A 22,398-nucleotide genomic window follows, 5' to 3' on the forward strand; every position below is an offset into this window, starting at 1 on the left:
TGTCGTCGGTTCGAACCCCTGTCGCAAGCTAGCCTCCAACTTGACTAACACTTGTAAGCTATACGCAACCAGAAATCGTATGACATCACGCCGAACGTTGCGCGACAAATGGTGGCGTCACAATTCTGGTACGAATGTTGTCAGGAAAACTGGCGCCAGACTGACGTTGGCCAGTGGGAGTATATACTAGAGACCAACGACCTAAATATGACTGCCTGAAATGGCAGTGCTCGGCTTGCTTTGCGAGTCATACGGCTACTTGATGACGTCACCTTACTTTTCTTGCCATCGCTGGAATTTTTGTGCCATTTGCGAGTACGCACACCAACACACACACGCCTCCGGCTTTTCTCGTAATGGGACTAGTAATGCTTTCGCATTAAAACTTGGTGAAGCTTAGCCTACATTTAAAAGTGCATTGCAATAGGATTAGAGACCCCTCCCGCGCAAGTACTCCTTTCCTTTAGCTTAGGCTAGACGAACGCTCTTCAGTGGTGTATCCGTAGGGCGGCCGGGTCACTACGCAAGAGGGCAATGGTTCAATTCCCGCTAGACTAATGTTTTCATTTCGGCGAAGGTTCTTTAAAATGCGTCGAATTCATAGATCGCGGGCAGTCGCTCATGCGACTACTGGCGCAGTGTTGTGTAGCGGTTAATCTGTGCGCTACCACCACCACGGTAAGCGGCTGTTTCAAACACAGCGCCTGATGGAGCGCTTCTGAGACCCAGGCTGTTCTTTCCAAGCTCTCCTAATGCTTATTTCTGCCCAGTTAGTTCTTCGAGAGACTGTCTGTTTCTTGGCCTGGCCATAACATCAGAAGGTCACGTAACCTCTCTTGACAAATCATTGTTTTAACTACCACCTTCCACCGAAGGCAGGCTAGCCACAACCCTTGGGGCAGGTTTCCAAGTGGGCCACTTTCTTTTTCGTGACACGGACTGACGAACGTCAGCTTTCCTCGAGGACGAGACCGGCAATTTTATCGCATTAGAATGCCGGCGATGAAGCCATTGTCGATTGTTTCGAAGAGAGCGTCTCAACCAGCTTCTAACGTGATAGCGTTAACGGTCACGTTCGGGGGCCAACCCGGCGTCGGCGGGTCGAGAAAAGCAGGTGGCCCGCCTGCCACCAAGGTCACGTGACAATACGATGTCGTCACAACCTGCCCACCGGATTGCTCCCAAACTGCCTCCAGTGGCAGGTGCCAGTTGATGGTCGGTCGAGAGAGAGGTCACTTCACGTAGTCATCAATCACAACCTGGCCGCCAAAGGATCTGGCGACCTGCTCACTGGGTTGTGAGCTACCTGCCTACGCTGGCATGTGGCAACGAAATCAATTGAAATAAATTCAGTGGACTTGTCAGTTTCCTACCGTGTCCTCCACTTGAGCCTTCAGGGAGCTTTGCAAGGGCGACCTTGGTCTTGCAAGCCTCACCGAAGGCTGGGTATGAAATAGCCATCTTAGATATGGAGGGCGCGAATGCTAAACGCCTTATGAAGCGCTGCTTGCACAGCAAAATTTTCTGTTCTGCGTATTGCTTCATTCTGACATTGAAGTGTGATCTTATTGCTGTCCTCTCGTCTCGCTTTTTGTTTTGGTGGAGCGCCAGAAAAAAAAGGCCAAAAGGATCTGCTTATCGGTCTGTCGAAGTTGCAAAGCAGACGTTGATTAGCTGGAATGAGGCGCGTTCTGGCTGAGTGAACGCAGCCCATATTTAATTATGTCGCATATTTGAACGATAATTGCCTGGTTAGAAATCAATCGTCAGTGGCCGTAAGGTACTAAAGTGATCAGAGCAGATAGGATCCCGCAAAGAGTCAGTTACAACATGCCGTCAGCCATTTCGCTTCCACTATTCTAAGAAGTGAAAGCGATGACTAGGAGCAAGGCGTCAGAGCCTGTTCGCTTGCTTAACGACGCCTTAACTAGTGCTCGGCACAAGGACGCTGTAGCCGCCGGAAGTTTAACAGGGTCAGCTGTTCTGTCTCCACCCCGACGTCAAAGATCAAGGTCCGTAACCTATTGTCAGCGGTCACATGAGCACCACGTTTCATATGCCCATTAAACACCATACCCATAAAATGATAGTTACTCATACAGCGCTCCTTTAACTGCTGTGGATAAGAGTCGTACGATGTGGCCTGAATGCTCTTCAACAATATATGTAATGAGGCCATCGGCCGTCAGATCTGCCCTTAGTTCCTAAATGTTCCCGGTCCAAGCGTGCTTCGGGGGCAATAACGGTGATAGTACGCTGTTTGGGACTGCACCACTCTCAGGAAGCCATCCTCCGCCACCGGGACGACATAACGCGGCCTGCGCAGAACGCGAGCCTGATCGCCACGGGCCAGAACGAGCTGCAGAGGACGTGGCGCTTCTACAAGTCCTGCGAGGACGTCATGATGGCTGGTACCGACAACGTGGCCACCGTGGTGGACGTGCTGGACGACGCCGGCATCCACTGGCCGACACCGTCGACCGCCGTCGTGGACGTCCTGCGGGCCATGGTGGTACTCGCGACGCAGGTGGGCTGGCCCAGCATCTTGGAGTTCGCTGTCCTCGATGACGTCGCCAGGGGCAAGCAGGTACGCGGGCGGCAAATGCATTGGCGATAAAATCGATTTTTTTCGCTACAAGGATTTAATTAGCCCCGCAGAGGAGTTGGTTTCAATCAAGCGATGAGCAACGCATTGACGTCCACTTGCAAGCCATGATGCGAACGTTCTGAGAAAACTGTATAGCTTCTCTTTTTAGTCGTACAGCTGTTTCTTCCTACTCCCGATAGGAGGATATCGCTACTCTAATGTTCCCGCATCATGGTGCAGATCGGTTAATTCCCGCCGTGCCATCTCCTAGCCCTGTTGATGATGATAGATTTTTATGGCGCAAGGGCATCTGTGGCCAAAGAGCGCCATGGCACAAGGTGTTTTTCGGTTGCTGAAGGTGGGTTCAAAGACCAAATATCCAGGCATTTCATCCTAAATAATCCGAGCACCAGACCAGGGGGAAGCCTGTACCCATTGTATAACCGGTGGGTGCCCGGCGGCACTGGGGATCGAACCCCGCACCTCCCGCATGCCAGGCGGATGCTTAGACCACTAGGCCACCGCTGCGGTACAATCTCCTAGCCCTCCAGGTTAGCTTAGCTGCTAGAGCGACTGGACCACATAGGCATTGGTCCCACAAGAAAGGCTTATAGCCTTCCTTTGCCTACGTATGAATGCGCTCATGTGGTTGTTACTTGGTAATTAATACTCTCTGGATGCTTAACTTTTGCACAGCCAATCCGTAGCACTGTGCTGACAGATTTGTATTGTCCGGCATGTAACGACAGACATGTCCAGCAAAAGGTATGGCGCCTGTACGGGAAATTGCCGCTGAGAACTTCTGTCCAAGAGCCGGACACACGGGCTGGCTCTCAGCTAGACTCGTGGAAAAGGAGGTGAAAAAAGTGCGAGTGCCCTACTGCACCACGGTTGCGGCGTTTCGGGGAAGGTTTCCTCCTCAGTCCACACTCGGCAGCAACGTGTAGTCGGCGTACAAATATCCTCTTTGTCCCTAAAGCCCATCCTGCAATTGCCGTCGTCGGTGGTACTCCGGAAGCTCTATAAAAGCTATGCATTTATAAGACTACATAGCTGTTTTAAATGTTATGCATCTATAAGAGTACATAGCTGTTCAACTATACTGAAGACCCAGCCGTTTCTTTGGCGCTGCAGCCAGGAGATAGCTACGGCGAGCCAGGCAAATGCACAATCTACCCCCAAAGTCCTCAACGTACGGATATCGCAGAACATTCATAATTCAGTCATAAATTTATTCCGACATCACGTGGTACATATTTATGCAGTGAGAGTAGGCAAAAAGCCTTCTGTAAGCTTGACGAGACCTGCACATTACTCAAATACAAATAGCTTATTCATCTCGTTAAACACGCTAGCGAAATCCAGTTTAAGCATCAAATTCATCATCGCTGCCAGTGGTGGAAAGTGGTGAGTGGGCCCACGCATCCAGTTTTCGCACTTTGCTGTCGCTCAAGAAAGTGTACTTTGTAGCAAATTTATACAGAGTGTTTCACCTAAGACTTTACAAATTTTTTTAAAAATCGGCTTTTTAAGTTAAAAGAGCGCTTTTTTGGCATAGTACTGCAATGCTGTAGCACATCACAATATAGCTAAGTTTTGCTAACTATAGTAGGTTGGTTAACTAATATTGAATACTTTTTAAGTATCGTTGCTAAGCTCCTTGATTACCGAGGGGCGTGTAGCCCACCGTAAGTAGTATCCATATCAGTTTTTAGAATTTCGAAAAAGAGGCTACCCTCGGTGCTGTGGCCCAACGAAATCTCTGCACATCGCGTCAAAATGCATGTGCTTTCGAGAAGCTTGCGACCAAAGCAACCTCTCCAGTCCACGTAACTCGTCGAAATAGATAAAATTCGTTGGGCCACGGCGCCGACGGTAACCGCTTTTACAAAATTCTAAAAACTGATATGGGTATTACTTACCGTCGGCTACACGCATCTCGATAACTAAGAAGCCTTTAACAGTTAAAATGTTAATCAATATTAGTTAACAGCCTGCTCTTGGGACATATTAGCTGCATTCTGATGTACTACACCGCTGCTAATGCTATGGCGAAAAAAGCGCTTTTCAAACTCAAAAAGTCTATTTTTATTGTGTGACACCCGGTATATTTAGCGCTTTTCAAAGGCAGTCTACTAATGTGAACTGACTGCAGATTGGGGTGTACAGCTGTACAGTTTTTCTGGCCGTCTAACCACAATCCACTACGGCGTCTCTCATAGCCTCAGTCGCTTTGGGACGTTAAACCCCAGAAATCAAACCAAACCAAACAATCATGAGTAATGTGCTCGCAGGTCAAGGTAAACCCGTCGCCGCTCAGCAAGATCCTTCTGCAGCGTCGATATCGGAAGCTACGGGACAAAACCGCCTACAGCCAGTACTTCGACATGCTGGTCCGCAACTTCAGGCGCGACTCCAACTCCACCAACGAGATCACCTTCGACGAGATGATGACCATCGAGGAGCGACATTTGAATGTCACTGCCTTCGAAAAGGCCGCCGGAGATTTGGTGCGACATAGGGCGATTTGAGGCCCACTTCTGCTAGTACTAGAAGCGGTTGTTTCTCTGCTACCGCTGCTGCTGCAGTTCCTGCTACTAGTATAATTGATACTGCTACTACTAAGATTACTAGTGCTACGCTAGTACAGGCATGACCGCTACTGCTAGTGCCACTGCTACTGCTGCTACTACTAATGCTATACTGCTTCTACTAAAATGCTGCTGCTCCGCTATTACTACCGCCTCCGGCTCGACTACTTCTACTACTACTACTACTACTACTACTACTACTACTACTGCTGCTAATAAATATGGAAAGGTGCTGCACCAACAGTTTTCCTAAGTTACTTTTCACTTTCTTCCGAATGCTACTTCACGATATCTTCAAAGCTGGCTTGGTCAAAAACAAAATGGTTTAAATTATACCTTACAATGACGATGTTGCCAACAAAGCTGCAAAAGGCACGACAAAGGTGGTGGTTGTGCTAGGAACGAGAGGCAGCTGCCGCCATTTTACTTTCGAATCAGCAGTCGTAGTTAGGAGAAACTGAGATTTCTGAAAAATAAATTTCGATGCCTCTATCACTGGATAACGCAAAATGTCCCCCCACCCCCCTCATACACTTACAACCGACACGACCGCTACCCAATGCCTCAGCGGCAGGCTTTTCGTGGCGTTGTGTATCTTTTGTGGGTATAGTATGGTGCTTCTGCTTGCTTCATAACTACTCATCATCCCATTCGGCTGAACACATCTTTCTAGCTACAATGACCTAGTTTGTGATCGTGACGCTTCTCAACAATGTATTAAGGCGAGAGCCTTTAATGCCTCATCGTTGTCGACAGAAGGTTATGGACAGAAGTTTGTCAGCAGAGGTGTCCCGCTTTGTCTAGTCAGACAAGAAAAAAAATATTTTTGTGCACGATGAGATTCGGTCCACTATCCTTCCGTTCCGCAGCCGAGCGTGCTAATGGCTACGCTACTTCCTGCCAACGCATACGTAGTTCTCCTTGTCTGGACGCTGGAGAGTGTTTGCAGAAAGGTGTCGAATCAGACGGATGCCTCCGAAACGCCCTCCAGTGTCTCCAGCATTTAAGATTCACAAAAGAATTGTGTACTTAATTAACATTTTAACCACACATCAGTGACACAAGCAGCAACACCGCACTAAAGGCTTTCGCCTCACCGCACTTCAGGTCACCAAAGTGCCCCCCTGAATTTTTTTCAACTTAGCCTATAAAATACGGACTAACTTCAACTCATTCCGACTAAGATGGACCTCTACGCATACTCACCTGCACTCGGATTTGTTTTGACGCCCCACTCAGGCTTAGACCATCTCAACTCCAAACTGTTAGGTTTCCTCATTCCCAGGCTGACATACGGACTTCGACTAGACTCTTGCATAACGTGACGCACTAGTTTGTGGTCAGTCTGATGTGGACTGACCTGACGAGCCGACGTGACGTGGTCTCATAAGTTCCAATGTGTGCAGTCGCTGAGGACACCCATCTCACTCACACTTATTGGAACTCACTCAGTGTTAATATGATTCGGGCTCTCTTGGGCTGATTAAAGTGCACACTGGCGTAAGCTCAGAATAACATGAACTTCGAAACATGGATTGAAACTGACTTGTACACTTGTGCATCAGATCTGTTTCGATATCTCCAATTTCATCTGAAAATGTCCACTTTCATTTTGTTTAGATATTTGGCCCTTCACTTCCGTCCCTGTGCTCTGGGATAGAAATAGGGGGAGAGGGGAGTAAATGCGTTGACCTCACCATGTGATCACGAGCAGTACCGAGCGCACGCCGACCACAGAGGGCCTTCCTCTGTGGGAACAAAAGAACAACACGGACTGGCTGACGACAAATGGCATTTATCGCTGCAACAGAAATAAAGCTGGTTAGGTGCAAAACACGCTAAGGAATCGAGGACATCTGATTCACCTGCACGGTTACGAGCGAACGTTCGCCTGCTCTAGGGCAGCGGAGAACGGACGGGACGAGCACGCGGGAAATGTTCCCGCGAAGCGTCGCCCCGCCGGCGAAGAGCGGAGCGCCGCACCGACACATCCGCTCGCGAAGTGTTCCCGATACCGAAGAGAGAGAGAGGAGGGTTCTCCACGCTCGCAACAACCACGCCGTATCGCACTAATGTCAGTGTCACTGCAACGTAGGTGCCCTTTCTTAATTGATAAGAAAACTAGAAAAAAGGACGCCGCGGGGAAACAAACCTCCCACGTTAAGGACCGAGGGGAGTCACCGCAGTGTATATAGTCTTTTCACATCATATAGTCCCTCTACGGACCAATTCATTAAGGATGGCGTCTTTGGCCACACCGCCCCTAGGACATAAAACCAAATCACATTAATCATGTGTAGACATCGAATGAGGTTTAGAAGAAGTGCTTTACCTTTCATTTTAGAATTACTCTTGCACACCAGGTGCCGTTCTATGACCGGAGCAACCCGGCAGTTGTGAACGGAACCGAGCTCATTAAGAGCGCTCTCGCCCAATATCGGGACTGGAGGACGCTGAAGTTCGCTACGGTCAGGTTCCTCACGCACAGCCGCGACCTAGTCTGGGCCGTGCTCAACAGCAGCATCTACGCACCGCACGAGATTGAGCTGGTCCTGGGCTGGCACGTGGTGCAGTACGTGGCGCCAGTCACCAACCGCGAGCTGGCCACGGCATACCACAGCTTCGGCGGGGGCACCGTCGACCCGGTGCAGAGGCACAAGGTGGGTGCCGAACAAAGATGGAGTGGTATCTTATCGGATGTCAAACAGGGCTTCTTCACTGCGTGTAGGGCGCCTTGACATGCAAACATTAATGCCCAACGCACAGCCGAACCACGCACCACAAAAGCGTCAATCCGAAGCACTGCACTATGGCGTCCCGCGAAGCCCATGTAAGCTTGCGGGACTTTAGACCCCTTGCCAAACCATCTGTGTGGGACTTTAGACCCCTTGCCAAACCATCTGTGTAAGTTCAAACAAATGGTATTATCGATTAGTGCACAATTTTCGGAGAACTCCCAAGACCTCTGACTCAATTTCTTCCTCAGCAATGAATATCAGAGGAAGGTGCATGGCTTATCTTGCTGAGTGCTTACGTTTGTCAAGGACGCGTCTGTCTTCAATGAAGGTCAAGTTGACCAAAACAGTCGCCACGTGGTCACAATATATCACATAGAAACAGTGGGTGCGTAGCGCCTAAATTGATACCTATACTTTCGATCCGATATATGTATATGTGCCACTATAGTGGCCACCGTGTGGGACCCCCCCTCCCCCCCATTCCAGGGACCACCATTTGCATAAAATTTGGGGGTCACCCATATGAAGCAGAATGTTCGAAGTGGTGTCAAATGGCTGGGCATGTTCCTGAGGAAGTTGAAGCCCAAAATATTTGTGGGATTCCCACCGACATTTCCGCCCCCATATATACCGTGCATTCCAAGGACCTTCAGGCGGCCGTTACGGCCGAACCGTTTGTACCAGGGGGTTTCGCATGGTGTCAAACGATTCTTCGTGTTGTGATTCACACGTTTATAAAATTTGTTAACTGATATAACGAGGAAGTATACCGGCTATAGCTAAGGCGGCTGTAAATCGCAGTAGTAGTGCAAAATCCATGAGGTACACCCCTCGTCATAAGTATACGGCCCAAGGGGTTTGCTTGTGAGGCCTGCTGTGTGCCTCGTTATGCATCCTCAGCGACCGTAACCTCTCAAAAGAGGAATGACTTTGCGTTTTGAATCCTCCAAAGGTTTAGAGTGCTAGATGGGCTAAGGAGCACTGCTAAACAGCTTAGAAGCAAACCGCTTGGGCTGTATACTTTTGACTGGGGCTGTACACGGCGCTGCTTGAGTCTTAGAAGGGATGTTTTCGGAAAGGAAACATCCGCGCGTGTTTGTATTTGGTCTTGTCTACGTTTGCTGAGCACACTGATGTAAACACTTGAAACTCCCGTTGCTTACGCTCTTAAGTTGAACACTGAGGCAGTGCTAGCGAATAATTGTTTGTTACTTTTATATCCCAAATGCATCGGAGTATGAAAATGAGTAGAGGTTGTGCAAATTGTGATTGATTGATTGCTTACTGCTGCGTACCGGTGGATGATGCTGGTGAATTACCCTAGGAAGCGAAGTAGCCGTCGCTTTGACAGATCCCAATCTGCGATCCCTCGCGCCCCCCTCTCCGTACCTCGCAGAAGTTCTGCTTCCTCAAGATGGTGAGGTACTTCGGCGTGGTGTCCTTCACGCTCTTTGTGCGGGAGCAGTTCACGGAGTCCGTGCGCCAGGATGTGGAGGCCATGGCACGCAGCATCCGGCGCACCTACTTCGCCACCCTGACCGAGACCACGTACGGCTGGGCATCGCTCAACGGCACGCTAGAGTACCTGCTCCGGTCGCAGTCGCCACGCGCAAAAGAGGTGAGCATTCGCGACTGTGAGCGATTCTCGCTAAGAGTGGTCGCGGCTAGACCACCTCGGATGAGGCCAGACCATCCAGGAGGCTTGAAATCGAACTCAGAAAGATACAGTGAGCTGTGTAAAGGAAAAGATCCTTTGTAAAAATGGTCTATAGACAGTCTATAGACTTCTTATACACTCTATTGCCTTCCTATAGATATTTCTTTTTGTCTATTAATAATCTATAGATTGTCTATAGACAAAAGTCTACTAAAAGTGTATGGCCATAAATCAATAGATTGTTTATAGACTGTCTCTCGAGGATTTGTCTATAGACAGCCTATAGACTGTCTAAAAAATTTTGTAAGGTATAGGAGTAACGACAGAGACAATGCAAGCATATTTGGTTAGGCAACCAGTCGCAGATCCAGACCGTGAGATGAAAACTGCATAGATAATAAGAATGAGTTCGAATGCTTTCGGAGGTACGAACAGGAAAAGCTATGAACTTGAACAAAAGAAAGCGCAGCGCGCCCTTTAAAGGATAAACATGGTGTACAGATGCGCCTCCGAAGCACAGGTCGGAGGCCGTTGGTACAAGACGCGTCACGGCAGGCACACACCTAGGAGTCACTCAGGAACCAGCACAGCACTTCGTGCACCTCTTCGTCGCACCGCGTGAACGGCTGCCGGTCGTTCCCATTACAGTTACCTCCCCGGCGAAAAGAAGCCATCCTGGCGACTTATGGGGACGAAAGAGTGGTCGGGTCATAGTAGGACTTAAGGCGCTCGACGTGTTTAGTTTCACGCCCCCGGCGAAGATGATCCGGAGATGGGTCAAGGTGCTCAACTATGTAATTCACGGGAGAAGTTTGTTCTAGAACGTGGTAAGGGCCGTGATAGCGGGAAAACAGTTTCGTGGCGAGGCCGGGAGTGGAGGAAGGCACCCAGAGCCAAACGAGTGCGCCGGAGGGATATGACGCGGGAGGGTCCGAGGGGTCCCGACGGACCCCCTGCGAACTGCGAAGTTCTTTTAAGGGGGTCGGTTTTGGAAAGTCAGCGACGGCGCGAAGTTTGGCAGGGTCAGGAAGAACGCCATCTTTGGAGATGACATGGCCGAATACCATCAGCTTCGTGGCACCGAAGTAACCTTTCTTCATGTTTAGTTGTAGCCTGACTGCAGTAAGGCACGTTAGAACACGCTGAAGACGCAGTAACTGAGAAGAAAAATCTTTAGAAAAAATGGCAATGTCATCCAGATAGAACGGACACGTTTCCCATTTGAGCCCGCGGAGAATATTATCCATCATTCTCTCGAATGTGGCTGGAGCATTGCATAGGCCGAATGGCGCGACATTGAATTCATACAGGCAGTCTGGGGTGCGAAGGCGGTTTTCGGCCGGTCAGCGGCAGCCATCGGGACTTGCCAGTAGCCAGAACGTAAGTCTAAAGACTAAAAATACTCCGTTCCCTGCAAGCAATCCAGTGCATCGTCGATTCGGGGTACAGGATAAACATCCTTGCGAGTAATCTGGTTGAGACAACGGTAGTCCACGCAGAACCGGATGGAGCCATCTTGTTTCGTCACCAGGACAACAGGAGAGGCCCAAGGGCTGTGAAAGGGCTGCATGATGCCGCGCTGTAGCATATCGTCCACATTGTCACGGATGACGCGGCGCTCTGTGGGCGAGACGCGGTACAGTCGCTGGCACAAGGGGGCGTGCGTACCTGTGTCAATTTCGTGAGAGACGGCAAACGCACGGCCCAAAGAAGGTCGGGAAAGGTCAAAAGACGTGCTGAAGCGCTGGAGAGGTGTCAGTAGCTGGTCACGTTGAGCGGGCGGAAAGTCGGCAGCGATGTCGCGATGAAAGACGTCGACGGGAAGCGGATCGGGCATGGTCGCACAAATGTCCAGAGGAGCAACCTCGGGACAGGCACGGCGATCGGAGAACTCGTAGGCAAGATCAGGGTCCAGTTCTTCGATACGACCGAGGCATTCGCCGCGAAGGAGAGAGGACGGGCAAGCAAAAGGGTTGGAGACGTAAATGGTATAGCGACCATCGGAAATCATTAGAACGGCGAAAGGGATCTGAAGGCGGCTACGGTGGGTGGTAGCTGTGGTGGGTGTGAAGAGGAAGGCTGCTGAAGGCGGAGTCAGGTAGGAGCGGGACGGGGGCGAAGAGAAGGGAGGTATGGCGGTGTCTGCAGCTACGAGAAGTTTAGCGGAGGGCACAGGCTGGTTGCACAAGGAAACGTTACACACGGAAGATAGCGCGAGTTCAGCACGAGCACAATCAATCACTGCATGGTGGGTTGAGAGGAAGTCGCATCCTAGGATGACATCGTGAGAGCACGCACTCAGCACAACAAACTCGATGAGATATGCTACGTCGTTGATAGAAACTCGTGCCGTGCAGGCTGCGATGGGGTGGATGCGCTGCGAGCTGGCCGTACGGAGCGAAAAGTCAGACAGCGGCGTCGTCACCTTGCGAATTTTGCGGCGAAGAGAGTCACTAATCACAGACACGGCAGCGCCCGTGTCAACGAGCGCGAGAACAGGGACACCTCCGACAAACGCCTGAATCACTTTAACGGGAGGAAACGGAGGACTTGGCGAGTTCGCAAAAGACGCAGTTCTTGCCTCCGGAACTGCGGCATTTAGTTTTCCTCTCGGAGGGGTTCCGGTCGCTGAAGCATTGGGGAAATTTAACGGCGGTGAGGGGAAGGCGAGCGGCGAGTCGAATACGGGGGGCGAGGCATAGACGAGCCAGAAGAGCCATTGGGCAAGGGCGGCTCGTGATCGTAACCGTACGGGTGCACAGCATCCGCAGAGCGAGCCAAGCGCTGACGGCAGAGATGTGCGACGTACCCTGGAAGCCCACAAGCGTAGCAGATGGGCCGATTATCGGCGGTGCGCCAAGGGTTCGTAGGGTGTGCGAGGAAACTAGGGTGGCGGAAGTGGCATGGACGGGGGTGGAGCATAATAGGCAGGGCTGCTGCGGTACGTGGGAGAGGCAAGCGAGCGCGGTGTCCGAGTGACGGCTTCAGCATAGGTGAGTGGTGCTGCGACAGGAGGAGGCGGGGGGCTGGACGGCAGGACTGCAGCTACCTGCTCCTGAACAACACGGCGGATAGTCAGCGCGAGGGAGGGCGCTAGGTCGGCAGTAGGGCAGAAAGGGTCTGGAACGTGATGGAGAAAAGAAAGCTGGCGGGCGACTTCCTCGCGTATAAAATCTTTGATGCGCTCCATGAACAGGGATTGGTCCGAAGACGAGGTACCAAGGGCCAAGCCAGCAAGACTCTCGGTAGGCGCACCAGACTGCCGCGTAGAAGCGCGTTGCTTCCGCAACTCGTCAAAGCTTTGGCACAGCTCGATGACGGCACTGACGGAGGTGAGATTCTTCGCCAGGAGCATTTGAAAAGCGTCATCGGCTATCCCTTTAAGAATGTTGTTAACTTTGTCAGTCTCGGACATCGAAGGGTTGACGCGCTTACATAAATCGACGACGTCTTCAATACAGCTGGTGAATGTTTCGGCCGGTATCTGGGCTCGAGCACGGAGACGTTGCTCGGCGCGGAGTTTTCGCACGGCGGGGCGGCCGAAAACGTCGGCGAAGCTTGTCTTGAATGATGGCCAGGTAGGAAGGTCGGCTTCATGGTTACGAAACCATAAGTTGGCAACGTCTGTGAGATAGAACAGGACGTTGCTCAACTTGACGGAATCATCCCACCGATTGTAAGTGCTGACGCGCTCGTATGAGGCCAGCCAGTCGTCGACGTATCGCTAAATGAGGAAGGGTCGCGCTGGCGTTGCACTCCGGAACAAAGGACGGTGGGAGGGATGGCCGGCGATGACTGGGTCGGAGCGTTTGGCATTGTTGGCGGTGCGAGTAACGTTCCGCTCCTAAGTTCCAGGTTGAGCACCGGGACGGGGATTGAAGCACCTCCATCAAGTGTTCAGATGCGTCTTCGAAGCTCAGGTCGGAGGCCGTTGATCGAAGACGCGTCACGGCAGGCACACACCCAGGAGTCAATCAGGAACCAGCACAGCACTTCGTTCACCTCTTCGTCGCACCGCGTGAACGGCTGCCGGTCGTTCCCATTACAATGGGAGTAACGTCGATATACGTGAAGAGGGAGAGTAAATTTCAGGTTCTTCTACTCTCCTTCTTTGCACCAGAGGTGCCCCGTCGGAGACGGTTTGTTCCAACTTGAAGACTTGAAGACACAGGGATAACAAAAAGGAATACTTGAAGTTTTATATACAAATATTTACATTGCATATACAAATTAAGGCACTAGAGACATTAAGCAGCAAAAAGGGCAAACCACAAAAAGGTGGAACTGGCTAATACTAGGGGAGGCCCCTATCTCGGCGTGGCCGAAGATGCGTTGCATCTCACCTTAGCTCAGAACCCCGCTTCCAGCTCCGGGGCCCGGTTTTAAAGCCCTAAAGGCCCGGCCCACATTTCGTAGCTTCCAATCATGTCACATTGTTCACATGATTGGTTGATCAAGAGCCTGGCCAGCCCTCCAGCTTCCGTAGGGCAAAACGCCCTTTCCACAAATACAAACGCACGGTCGTGCCAGTACGTGCAGAAAACATTCCCTCCACTACAAAATAAAAATAGAACAAACACAAATACACATCCGTGCCAGCACGTGTGCGAATCGGTACCGCGGGTGGGGTGGACACCCGTACTTCCCAGCGCGTTCGCGAGCGGCCGCGTTCCAAGAAAGGAGACGCTCCGCTTTGAGTGCCCCCAGCCGCGTTCCGATTACCCCCGCGAACGCTACCGATACCTTACACGCCCTTCCCAAGATTCTACAAAGGGCTCAAATGGCACTTTTAGAATTATAACAAAGGGATCGGTACGGGTCACAAAACCACCCTGTGGGTTACATGCCGCGGATACACTAGCACTGGCACAAACAAAACCAAAAACAAAAAAATGCACACGGGCACCACACAACATTACGCAAAATGCACACTTAAATACACACAGTGGCATGCCTGCCGTGCGCCGTAACACAGCGTCCAAGTTGGTGCGTTGCACCCAGTTCACCAGCATGCACACCCGCGTCCTGCTAGACACACACACACACACCGACACTCGCAACTGGAGCGTTCAGTAGCACTGATACGGGCCACGTGAGCCTCCTTAGTCGCACCGAGCGTCCCTGTGCGCGTTCGAGCCCACACGTGCCTCATTCGACACGATTAACACCTAATGGCCACTATGCTCGTCAGGCTGGTGCCACAGCGGGGCGTGAACTGAAAAGACGGTGCCCTCCAGGATCAAAAACGTCCTGGTCATCGATAGGTGAAAATCTCTGACCATGCGACGCACTTGAGAGCACTCTCTCTCCGGCGCACCAGTACGACACGCGTGGTGCGTAAAGAGCATAGCCCCTGGCCCGTCCAAATATAGCAGTACAGTCAGTCTCGCTACACTTGATATGCCGACCTCTAGCACGGAACATACTGTTCCTCGCGTCGACTTTCAGCGTGAAAGCCACGCACCTGCCTCCTGCCACTCCACCTCGCCCGGGGCCATCTGCACCTTTACTGCACGAGCAAACTTTGAAACCGCCGCTCCGTGCTTGATCAGCGCCCGCTGGCCCCGTGGCATAGTCTGACTCCGAGGCTCCATGAGCTCCCTCACAGTCACTTGACCCGGGCTTGCCTTGCGGCAAGTCGCCACTCATTTCCGGGTCCTCGACTGACCTGGCCGGGCACACACCGGGTGCGTTCGACAACTGCGCGGCGCTCTGCCCGGTCGGCCCAGTGGGCCCACCTCCGCTCTCTGCCTCGGATGAAAGGCTATTGCTATCAATAAGGCTACGAGGCCCTTCATGCCCTATGACCGACACAGTGTGCGGTTGCGGCAACGCCAGACTTCCTTCTTTCACTCGCTCGCCGATCTGACGTCTGTCCTCACCGACCGCCCCCTGCTGAACGAAATGCTCTTTTTCGCAGCTCGCTTGAGACCGAGTTTTTGGAATTAGAGTGATTTCCAACAATCCTGAACTCGCGTCCGCGTCCCTGGTGTCATTTGGGGTAGAGCTAACCTGGGCGGCCGGATCCTCGAAGTGCGCGTTCACCGCCTCTAATACCGCGACGCTGCGTTCCGTCACGATACTTTCAACTGCGATTCTAGCTTCGCAGAAATCTGGCTCACTTTGTACTTTTGCCCGGCTGTTTTCTTGACCTGTGCTTGACAAGCATAACGCTTTACCTTCCAGCACAGGTGGCCTCTCCTCTCGCGACTCGGAGTAGTTGTCCCTCGCTAGTTCACTAGCTCTCTTAGACTCCTTGAGCTCAGCGAGCTCCAGCGCTAGCTGCTGGCGCTTTGCTTCTAATTCCTCCAAGATGCACTTAACATCCTGAGGTTTCTCCTCGCACAGCGGTGCCCTTCCTCCATTCACTTTCGCAAGTTCAGCCTGAAAGTACGCTAAGCGCGCCTTCGCTAATTCCACTTGGTACCTCACATCAAGTGAGGGCAGGCTTGGATAGCTCTCCATACCGCCTTCCGTACCCCTCAGATGTCCTATCGGCTCGAACACAGGGACGTGAACAATGCGACCAAGGAAACTCACGGTTTCGATGCGTCGATCCGCATTGCCAGCTCCTTGGCGTCGGGGTCCACCGCCACTTTCACCGCACGCTGCGATGAGCTGTCGGACGCCGCTGGTCCTGTGCCCGCTGCTGTCCCCTTGCTTCGCGACGCCGGCGACCGTCGAGTTCACGACGTGCTGCTTCCTTGACCGGACGCAGTCCCGCGTCGCTGGACTACTGCCGTGGTCCTTACGTCCTTGCCGCCGTCTCTCCGCAGGTCATTTCTCGAACGCTGCTGATAACTGATCGTCGCCTTTCTCCCTGCCGTCAGCCTTCTTCCTGCACCGTCTTCCGATGGCCGCAGGATCCTGTCGACTCAAAACGAAAAACTAGCCAGCGAGCTTAACTCGCTCAAATCCCAATTCCATATTCCGCCCGCGTCGAGCGACGAGGCAGAAAACATAACAGACAGGGAGATCCCTCCTCCTGTGGAGAGTCGCGCCGCGGCCCTGGAGACCCGGGTGACCGCAATTGAAACACAATTGGCTGACCTCCCCAAAATTATCCATGACACCATCGCGCGTCAGGTGGAGAGTGTCATCGCACAGGTGACACAAGCCGTAACGCACATTATCCAAAAATGGATAAAAGATAATCCGCGCGTCCTTAAACGCGTAGGACCCATCAGGGACGCTAACCGCCCCTCAAAATTCAATAGAGCTATTCCCGATGAGTTTGACTTTTCGGAAGACTCCTGCACGTCTGCGCCGGGCACTAGCGGACTGGGGAGTCTTAACAACGTGACCCCACCCTCCGCCTCCGACCATGGCCCCCAACCCTAAGTCGCGAGCAAGAACAACTCAGCCGCTTACACTAACGCAGTGGAACTGCCGAGGTCTCAAGGACCACAAGAAGCGGACTCATCTCCGCCTCTATCTTGAGACCTTTGAGTTCCTCGTCGCCGTGGTTGCCCTTCAGGAACCCGGCGCCGGTGCCAAACTAACAAACTACACTACATTTCAACACAACCCGCAGACATGTATACTTGTTCACAAGCGATACACTGCGCAGGAGGTCACACTTCCCACAACACCGTCTTTCCCATACACGATGGTTTCAGTGCTGCCCCTAAAGCGGTCTGACCCACCTGTACACATTCTAAATATTTACTGCCCACCGAAACTTAACAACGTCACGTTCAATGAAATTTTCACTCAAGCTATGCAGGTGGCGGGTAGGGATCCCCTCCTAATCGTCGGCGATTTCAACGCCCCGAGCAGGCTATGGGGATACCCCCGGGAGGACAGGCGTGGGAGGAAGCTTGCGGAACTTATTTCCACACTTGGACTCACCCTGCACACTGACCCCGCCAACCCAACACGTGTCGGCAATTCCATTCAACGAGATACTTGCCCGGACCTCACATTTACACGCAACATACGACATGCCGACTGGCTGAATACAGAGGACACTCTAGGTAGTGATCACTGTATAATCAACACAACCATTTACATGCGTCCCCTGAAACGCCCACTAAAACAAGCTCGTATCCCTGATTGGACGACTTTCCGCACCTCTCTACCTATTGTAGACCCCCTCCAGTCGGGATACGACGCCTGGTCCAGATCGCTCACTTCTACACTCACACAACACGAACAGCAGATACAGCTTACAGAAACACAAACAGACGTGGACAACCACCTTCTCCACCTTTGGGAGGCCCGTCGCAGCCTCACGAAGCGATGGAAGAAACAGAAACATAACAGACGCCTAAAGAGCCGCATCCTCGAACTCACACAACAGGCAGCGGAATATGCTACTCAGCTAGCCGACACTAACTGGGTGGACCGGTGCAACGCGGCTGCTCGCCAGATGTCTGGCCGCAACACGTGGCGCCTGTTCCGCGCTCTCATCGATCCAATACAAACACGCACGGAAACCCAACGCCAATTACATAGGGCCTTGCACAACTTTACAGGAACGACAAAACAACTAGCGCACACGCTCAGGGATCGCTACCTGTGCACCACTAAGGACCCCCGGCAGGCGGCGTACTCGTATGCAGGCGAAGAGAACACGGAGCTGGACAAGCCGTTCCAGCTCCACGACCTCCGGGCGGCCTTGAGCAAAATGAAGCGGGGCACTGCACCCGGGCGCGACAAGGTTACGGTCAAGCTCTTGGCCAACCTTCCCGACGCAGCCTACGCCGCGCTCCTCAAATACATCAATAGCATTTGGGACGGAGAGACTCCTCTCCCTCTCGATTGGAAATCGGCTCTCGTGACCTTTATTCCGAAAGCCGGCAAACCTATTGATGTGGAGAACCTTCGCCCCATCTCCCTCACGTCTTGTGTCGGCAAGCTGATGGAGACGATGGTGCGCGACAGACTCTCCGATTTTCTAGAAACACAGCACACTTTCGCGGACACCATGTTCGGTTTTCGACCTCACAAGTCTGCACAGGATATACTTCTGCAGCTTCACCACGACATCTTAGATCCTGTCGAATGTCCCCACAACGACAAGGTGGTCCTGGCCTTGGATCTTAAAGGCGCATTCGACAACGTCAAACACGAAGTAATCCTGGACCACCTCAGTAACACCAACTGTGGCCACAAAACATTCAACTACATAAAACAATTTCTTACAGACCGTCAAGCCTACATACGCATACAAGATGCGGAACACGGGCCATACACCATCGGCTCGAGGGGAACACCTCAAGGCGCGGTCCTGTCTCCCCTCCTCTTCAATTTGGCAATGCTTCATCTTCCCTCCAAATTGTCCTCTTTGCCCGGGATACATCACGCTCTTTATGCGGATGACATTACAATCTGGGCCACGCAAGGTAACCTGGGCCACATGGAATCCTGCCTGCAAGCAGCGGCGACCCTAGTCGACGACTACGCGGCCTACTGCGGACTCCAGTGCGCCCCGTCTAAATCAGAATTTGTGCACATACGTCCCTCCCCTCGGGACACAACTCCGCTTTGCATCAGTCTCCCCTCGGGACCGATCCGGGAGTCCAAGGAGATCCGCGTCCTTGGTCTCTTCATACACCACCAACGCAGAGTCGACACCACCCTAGCCAAACTTCGCACGGTGGGAGACCAGGTGGGCCGCATGGTCCGCCGGGTCTCCAACAAGCGGGGCGGATTACGAAGCAAGGATGCACTGCGGCTTGCCCATGCTTTCGTAACGAGTAGAATCCTCTACTCAACCCCCTACTTGCACCTGCGCAAACATGATGATGACCAACTGGAGGTCATCCACCGGAAAGTCATCAAGCGGGCTCTCGACCTCCCGGTCACCACGTCCAACCAGCGACTTCTGGCCTTGGGCGTGGTGAACACATTTCGGGAGCTTCGAGAGGCCCACTTAGTCAACCAATACACGCGTCTTGCACAGACCACGTCCGGTCGCCGCCTCTTGGACCGGCTACACATCAAACATGACTACCATATTGAGGAAAGGGAGAGAGTGCCAGCACCCTGGAGACGCGCCCTCCGGGTCCGACCCCTTCCCCGCAACATGTCCAGAGAAGACCATAGCGGTCGTCGCCAGGCGCGCGCGGAAGCGTTGGCGCGATACTATGGTAACCAACAACATGTGTATTACGTGGACGTTGCCGGCCCACACCACGGGGTGTGGTACACGGCCGCAGTCGTACACAACACAAACACAGTCAACGGGCTCACTTTCAAAGCCTACAGCGCAACACACGCGGAGGAGATTGCCATTGCTCTTGCTCTCACTACTCCCAAGTCGAAACACATCATCACCGACTCGCGAGGGGCCTGTCGGAACTACGAGTTGGGTTGGGCTCCCCCGCTTGCCTGGCGCATACTGGAATATAGCTGTCGATCTGAAGATCCAACTCCACGCAACCTGATTTGGGCCCCCGGTCACCAGGGACTCCAGGGAAACGAACAGGCCGATCAGGCCGCCCGCGCACTCTCTCCCCGGGCTATCTCCCTGTCCTTGGAAGGGTACTCCCAATCAGACAATCTGGCCATTACATTCAAACAAATCACCAATTACTACAAGGAGGAGCACCGGCGCTACCCGGCCCCTTGTAAGGGTCTGGATCGCGCTGACGAGCGCCTCCTCATCAAAATTCTTACTAACACTGTACTGTGCCCGGCGGTGCTTAAACATTTCAATACATCCTTTGATGGCGCGTGCCAGTTCTGTGGGGAGGTGGCTGACACCTTCCACATGGTTTGGGCGTGTCAGTCAAACCCATCTATCCCCCCCAACCCCAACCCCACCAGAGAGGACTGGGAGGCGGCCCTGCTCGGCTGTCAGGACCTAAAGACCCAAAAGGCCTTGGTTCACCGGACGCGGGCGGCGTTGCTTGCCAATGGGGCCCCGGAATAGGGGCTCCACCTAGTATTGTTAGGGGAAAGGGCCAATAGGGCCTACCCCAATCACCTCTCTGTAAATATTTATTGCGTTATAAATGTTTTTCACCACCTCCTGTCGACTGCGCCAGCAAATTTCAGGTTCTTCTACTCTCCTTCTTTGCACCAGAGGTGCCCCGTCGGAGACGGTTTGTTCCAACTTGAAGACTTGAAGACACAGGGATAACAAAAAGGAATACTTGAAGTTTTATATACAAATATTTACATTGCATATACAAATTAAGGCACTAGAGACATTAAGCAGCAAAAAGGGCAAACCACAAAAAGGTGGAACTGGCTAATACTAGGGGAGGCCCCTACTCGGCGTTGCCGAAGATGCGTAGCATCTCACCTTAGCTCAGAACCCCGCTTCCAGCTCCGGGGCCCGGTTTTAAAGCCCTAAAGGCCCGGCCCACATTTCGTAGCTTCCAATCATGTCACAATGTTCACATGATTGGTTTATCAAGAGCCTGGCCAGCCCTCCAGCTTCCGTAGGGCAAAACGCCCTTTCCACAAATACAAACGCACGGTCGTGCCAGTACGTGCAGAGAACATTCCCTCCACTACAAAATAAAAATAGAAAAAACACAAATACACATCCGTGCCAGCACGTGTGCGAATCGGTACCGCGGGTGGGGTGGACACCCGTACTTCCCAGCGCGTTCGCGAGCGGCCGCGTTCCAAGAAAGGAGACGCTCCGCTTTGAGTGCCCCCAGCCGCGTTCCGATTACCCCCGCGAACGCTACCGATACCTTACAGGGAGGAATGTATTAGAGGACACCATGTGCATATCCAACCTGAAATCAAGAAGAGCAAATTGAAATGGGGCGCCCAAGCGGTGCGGAGCGCAGGTATTCAGTATACTGAAAAAATTGCGCAGAAAAAATGAGGACAAAGCAAAGACAAGACAAGGACGAGCGCTCGTCCTTATCTTGTCTTTGCTTTGTCCTCGTTTTTTCTGCGCAATTTTTACAGTATGCATATCAACCAACTTGCCCAACTTTCTGCTCTCCTAAGGTATTCAGTAGTCCCTTAGAGTAGCTGAGCAGATTCTATTAGAAGGTAAACGTACCTGGCAGGATTAGAATCAGATGGCCAGAAGAAATTCGGAAGTTTTTGAGAACAGCAGGGATCACATATGACGCTAGAAAGGGTTAATTGCAGATCAGTGGCAGAGACCTTCTTCAGCAGTAGACGAATTTAGTCTGAAGATTTTGTGTACTCGTGGCTTTTCGCCCTCGCACGGAGTAAGGGAGAAAAAATTCAGGAGCCACTTTGGCTCCCTAAAGTTCTGCAAGGCGGGAGCCTTTCCTGGCGCACTGTTTGGCATTGACTGCGAGACTGTTTGTGCTGTACTAGTGCCTTATTTCACTACACACTTTCACTACTACATATTACAACTACACACTTTGACAGCCGACTTTGACTGCTTCTTTAATATGACTCTCTCTCTGCTTCGATGAGTTCGGTTGTATCCATGGCTCTTCGCAGTAATAAGGTATGTAATGTAGTCACCCCCGGATGCCTTACGCCCCCTGTCGGAGCGGACGACAACTATTTTACTAGTTGTCCTATGCCCCAAAAGGGGGCGTCAGGCATCCGTGGGTAATTAGTGGGTAACCTCACTACTCGGAATCCGCGCACTCTGACGTCATAACCATTTCGACCAACCAAAAAGCGTGACACCTCTGCTAACAACCTGCTGACAACGCAAAAACTAAATAAAAAAGGAGAGACGTTTCGAATAAAACGGCACAGTTTTATCATATTCAGCAGTCGAAAACGCATGCCTTGAAACACCTGCACAGGTGAGACACAGGTAGCTCTTGCGTTACCATTCTAATGTCCACGAACCCCGCCGCAGTGGCGTAGCGGTTACGGCGCTCGGCTGCTGGCCCGAAGGACGCGGGTTCGATCCCGGAC

The 22,398-nt window shown here is 52.2% G+C and overlaps 1 protein-coding gene across 1 annotated transcript in view; it reads left to right on the plus strand.

Moving 5' to 3' along the window:
- Positions 1 to 22,398, plus strand: part of LOC149331215 (endothelin-converting enzyme 2-like) — a 32,957-nt gene that overhangs the window by 4,736 nt on the left and 5,823 nt on the right. Inside the window, exons 4-7 of the mRNA XM_089555908.1 lie at positions 2,282 to 2,587; positions 4,882 to 5,097; positions 7,542 to 7,838; positions 9,313 to 9,534. Of these exons, the coding sequence (XP_089412034.1) occupies positions 2,282 to 2,587; positions 4,882 to 5,097; positions 7,542 to 7,838; positions 9,313 to 9,534 (1,041 nt within the window). The remainder of the gene's footprint in view (positions 1 to 2,281; positions 2,588 to 4,881; positions 5,098 to 7,541; positions 7,839 to 9,312; positions 9,535 to 22,398) is intronic.

This window comes from Amblyomma mixtum, chromosome 8 (genome assembly GCF_055824585.1).
Source record: "Amblyomma mixtum isolate Tamu chromosome 8, ASM5582458v1, whole genome shotgun sequence".
NCBI classification, from domain to species: Eukaryota; Metazoa; Arthropoda; class Arachnida; order Ixodida; family Ixodidae; genus Amblyomma; species Amblyomma mixtum.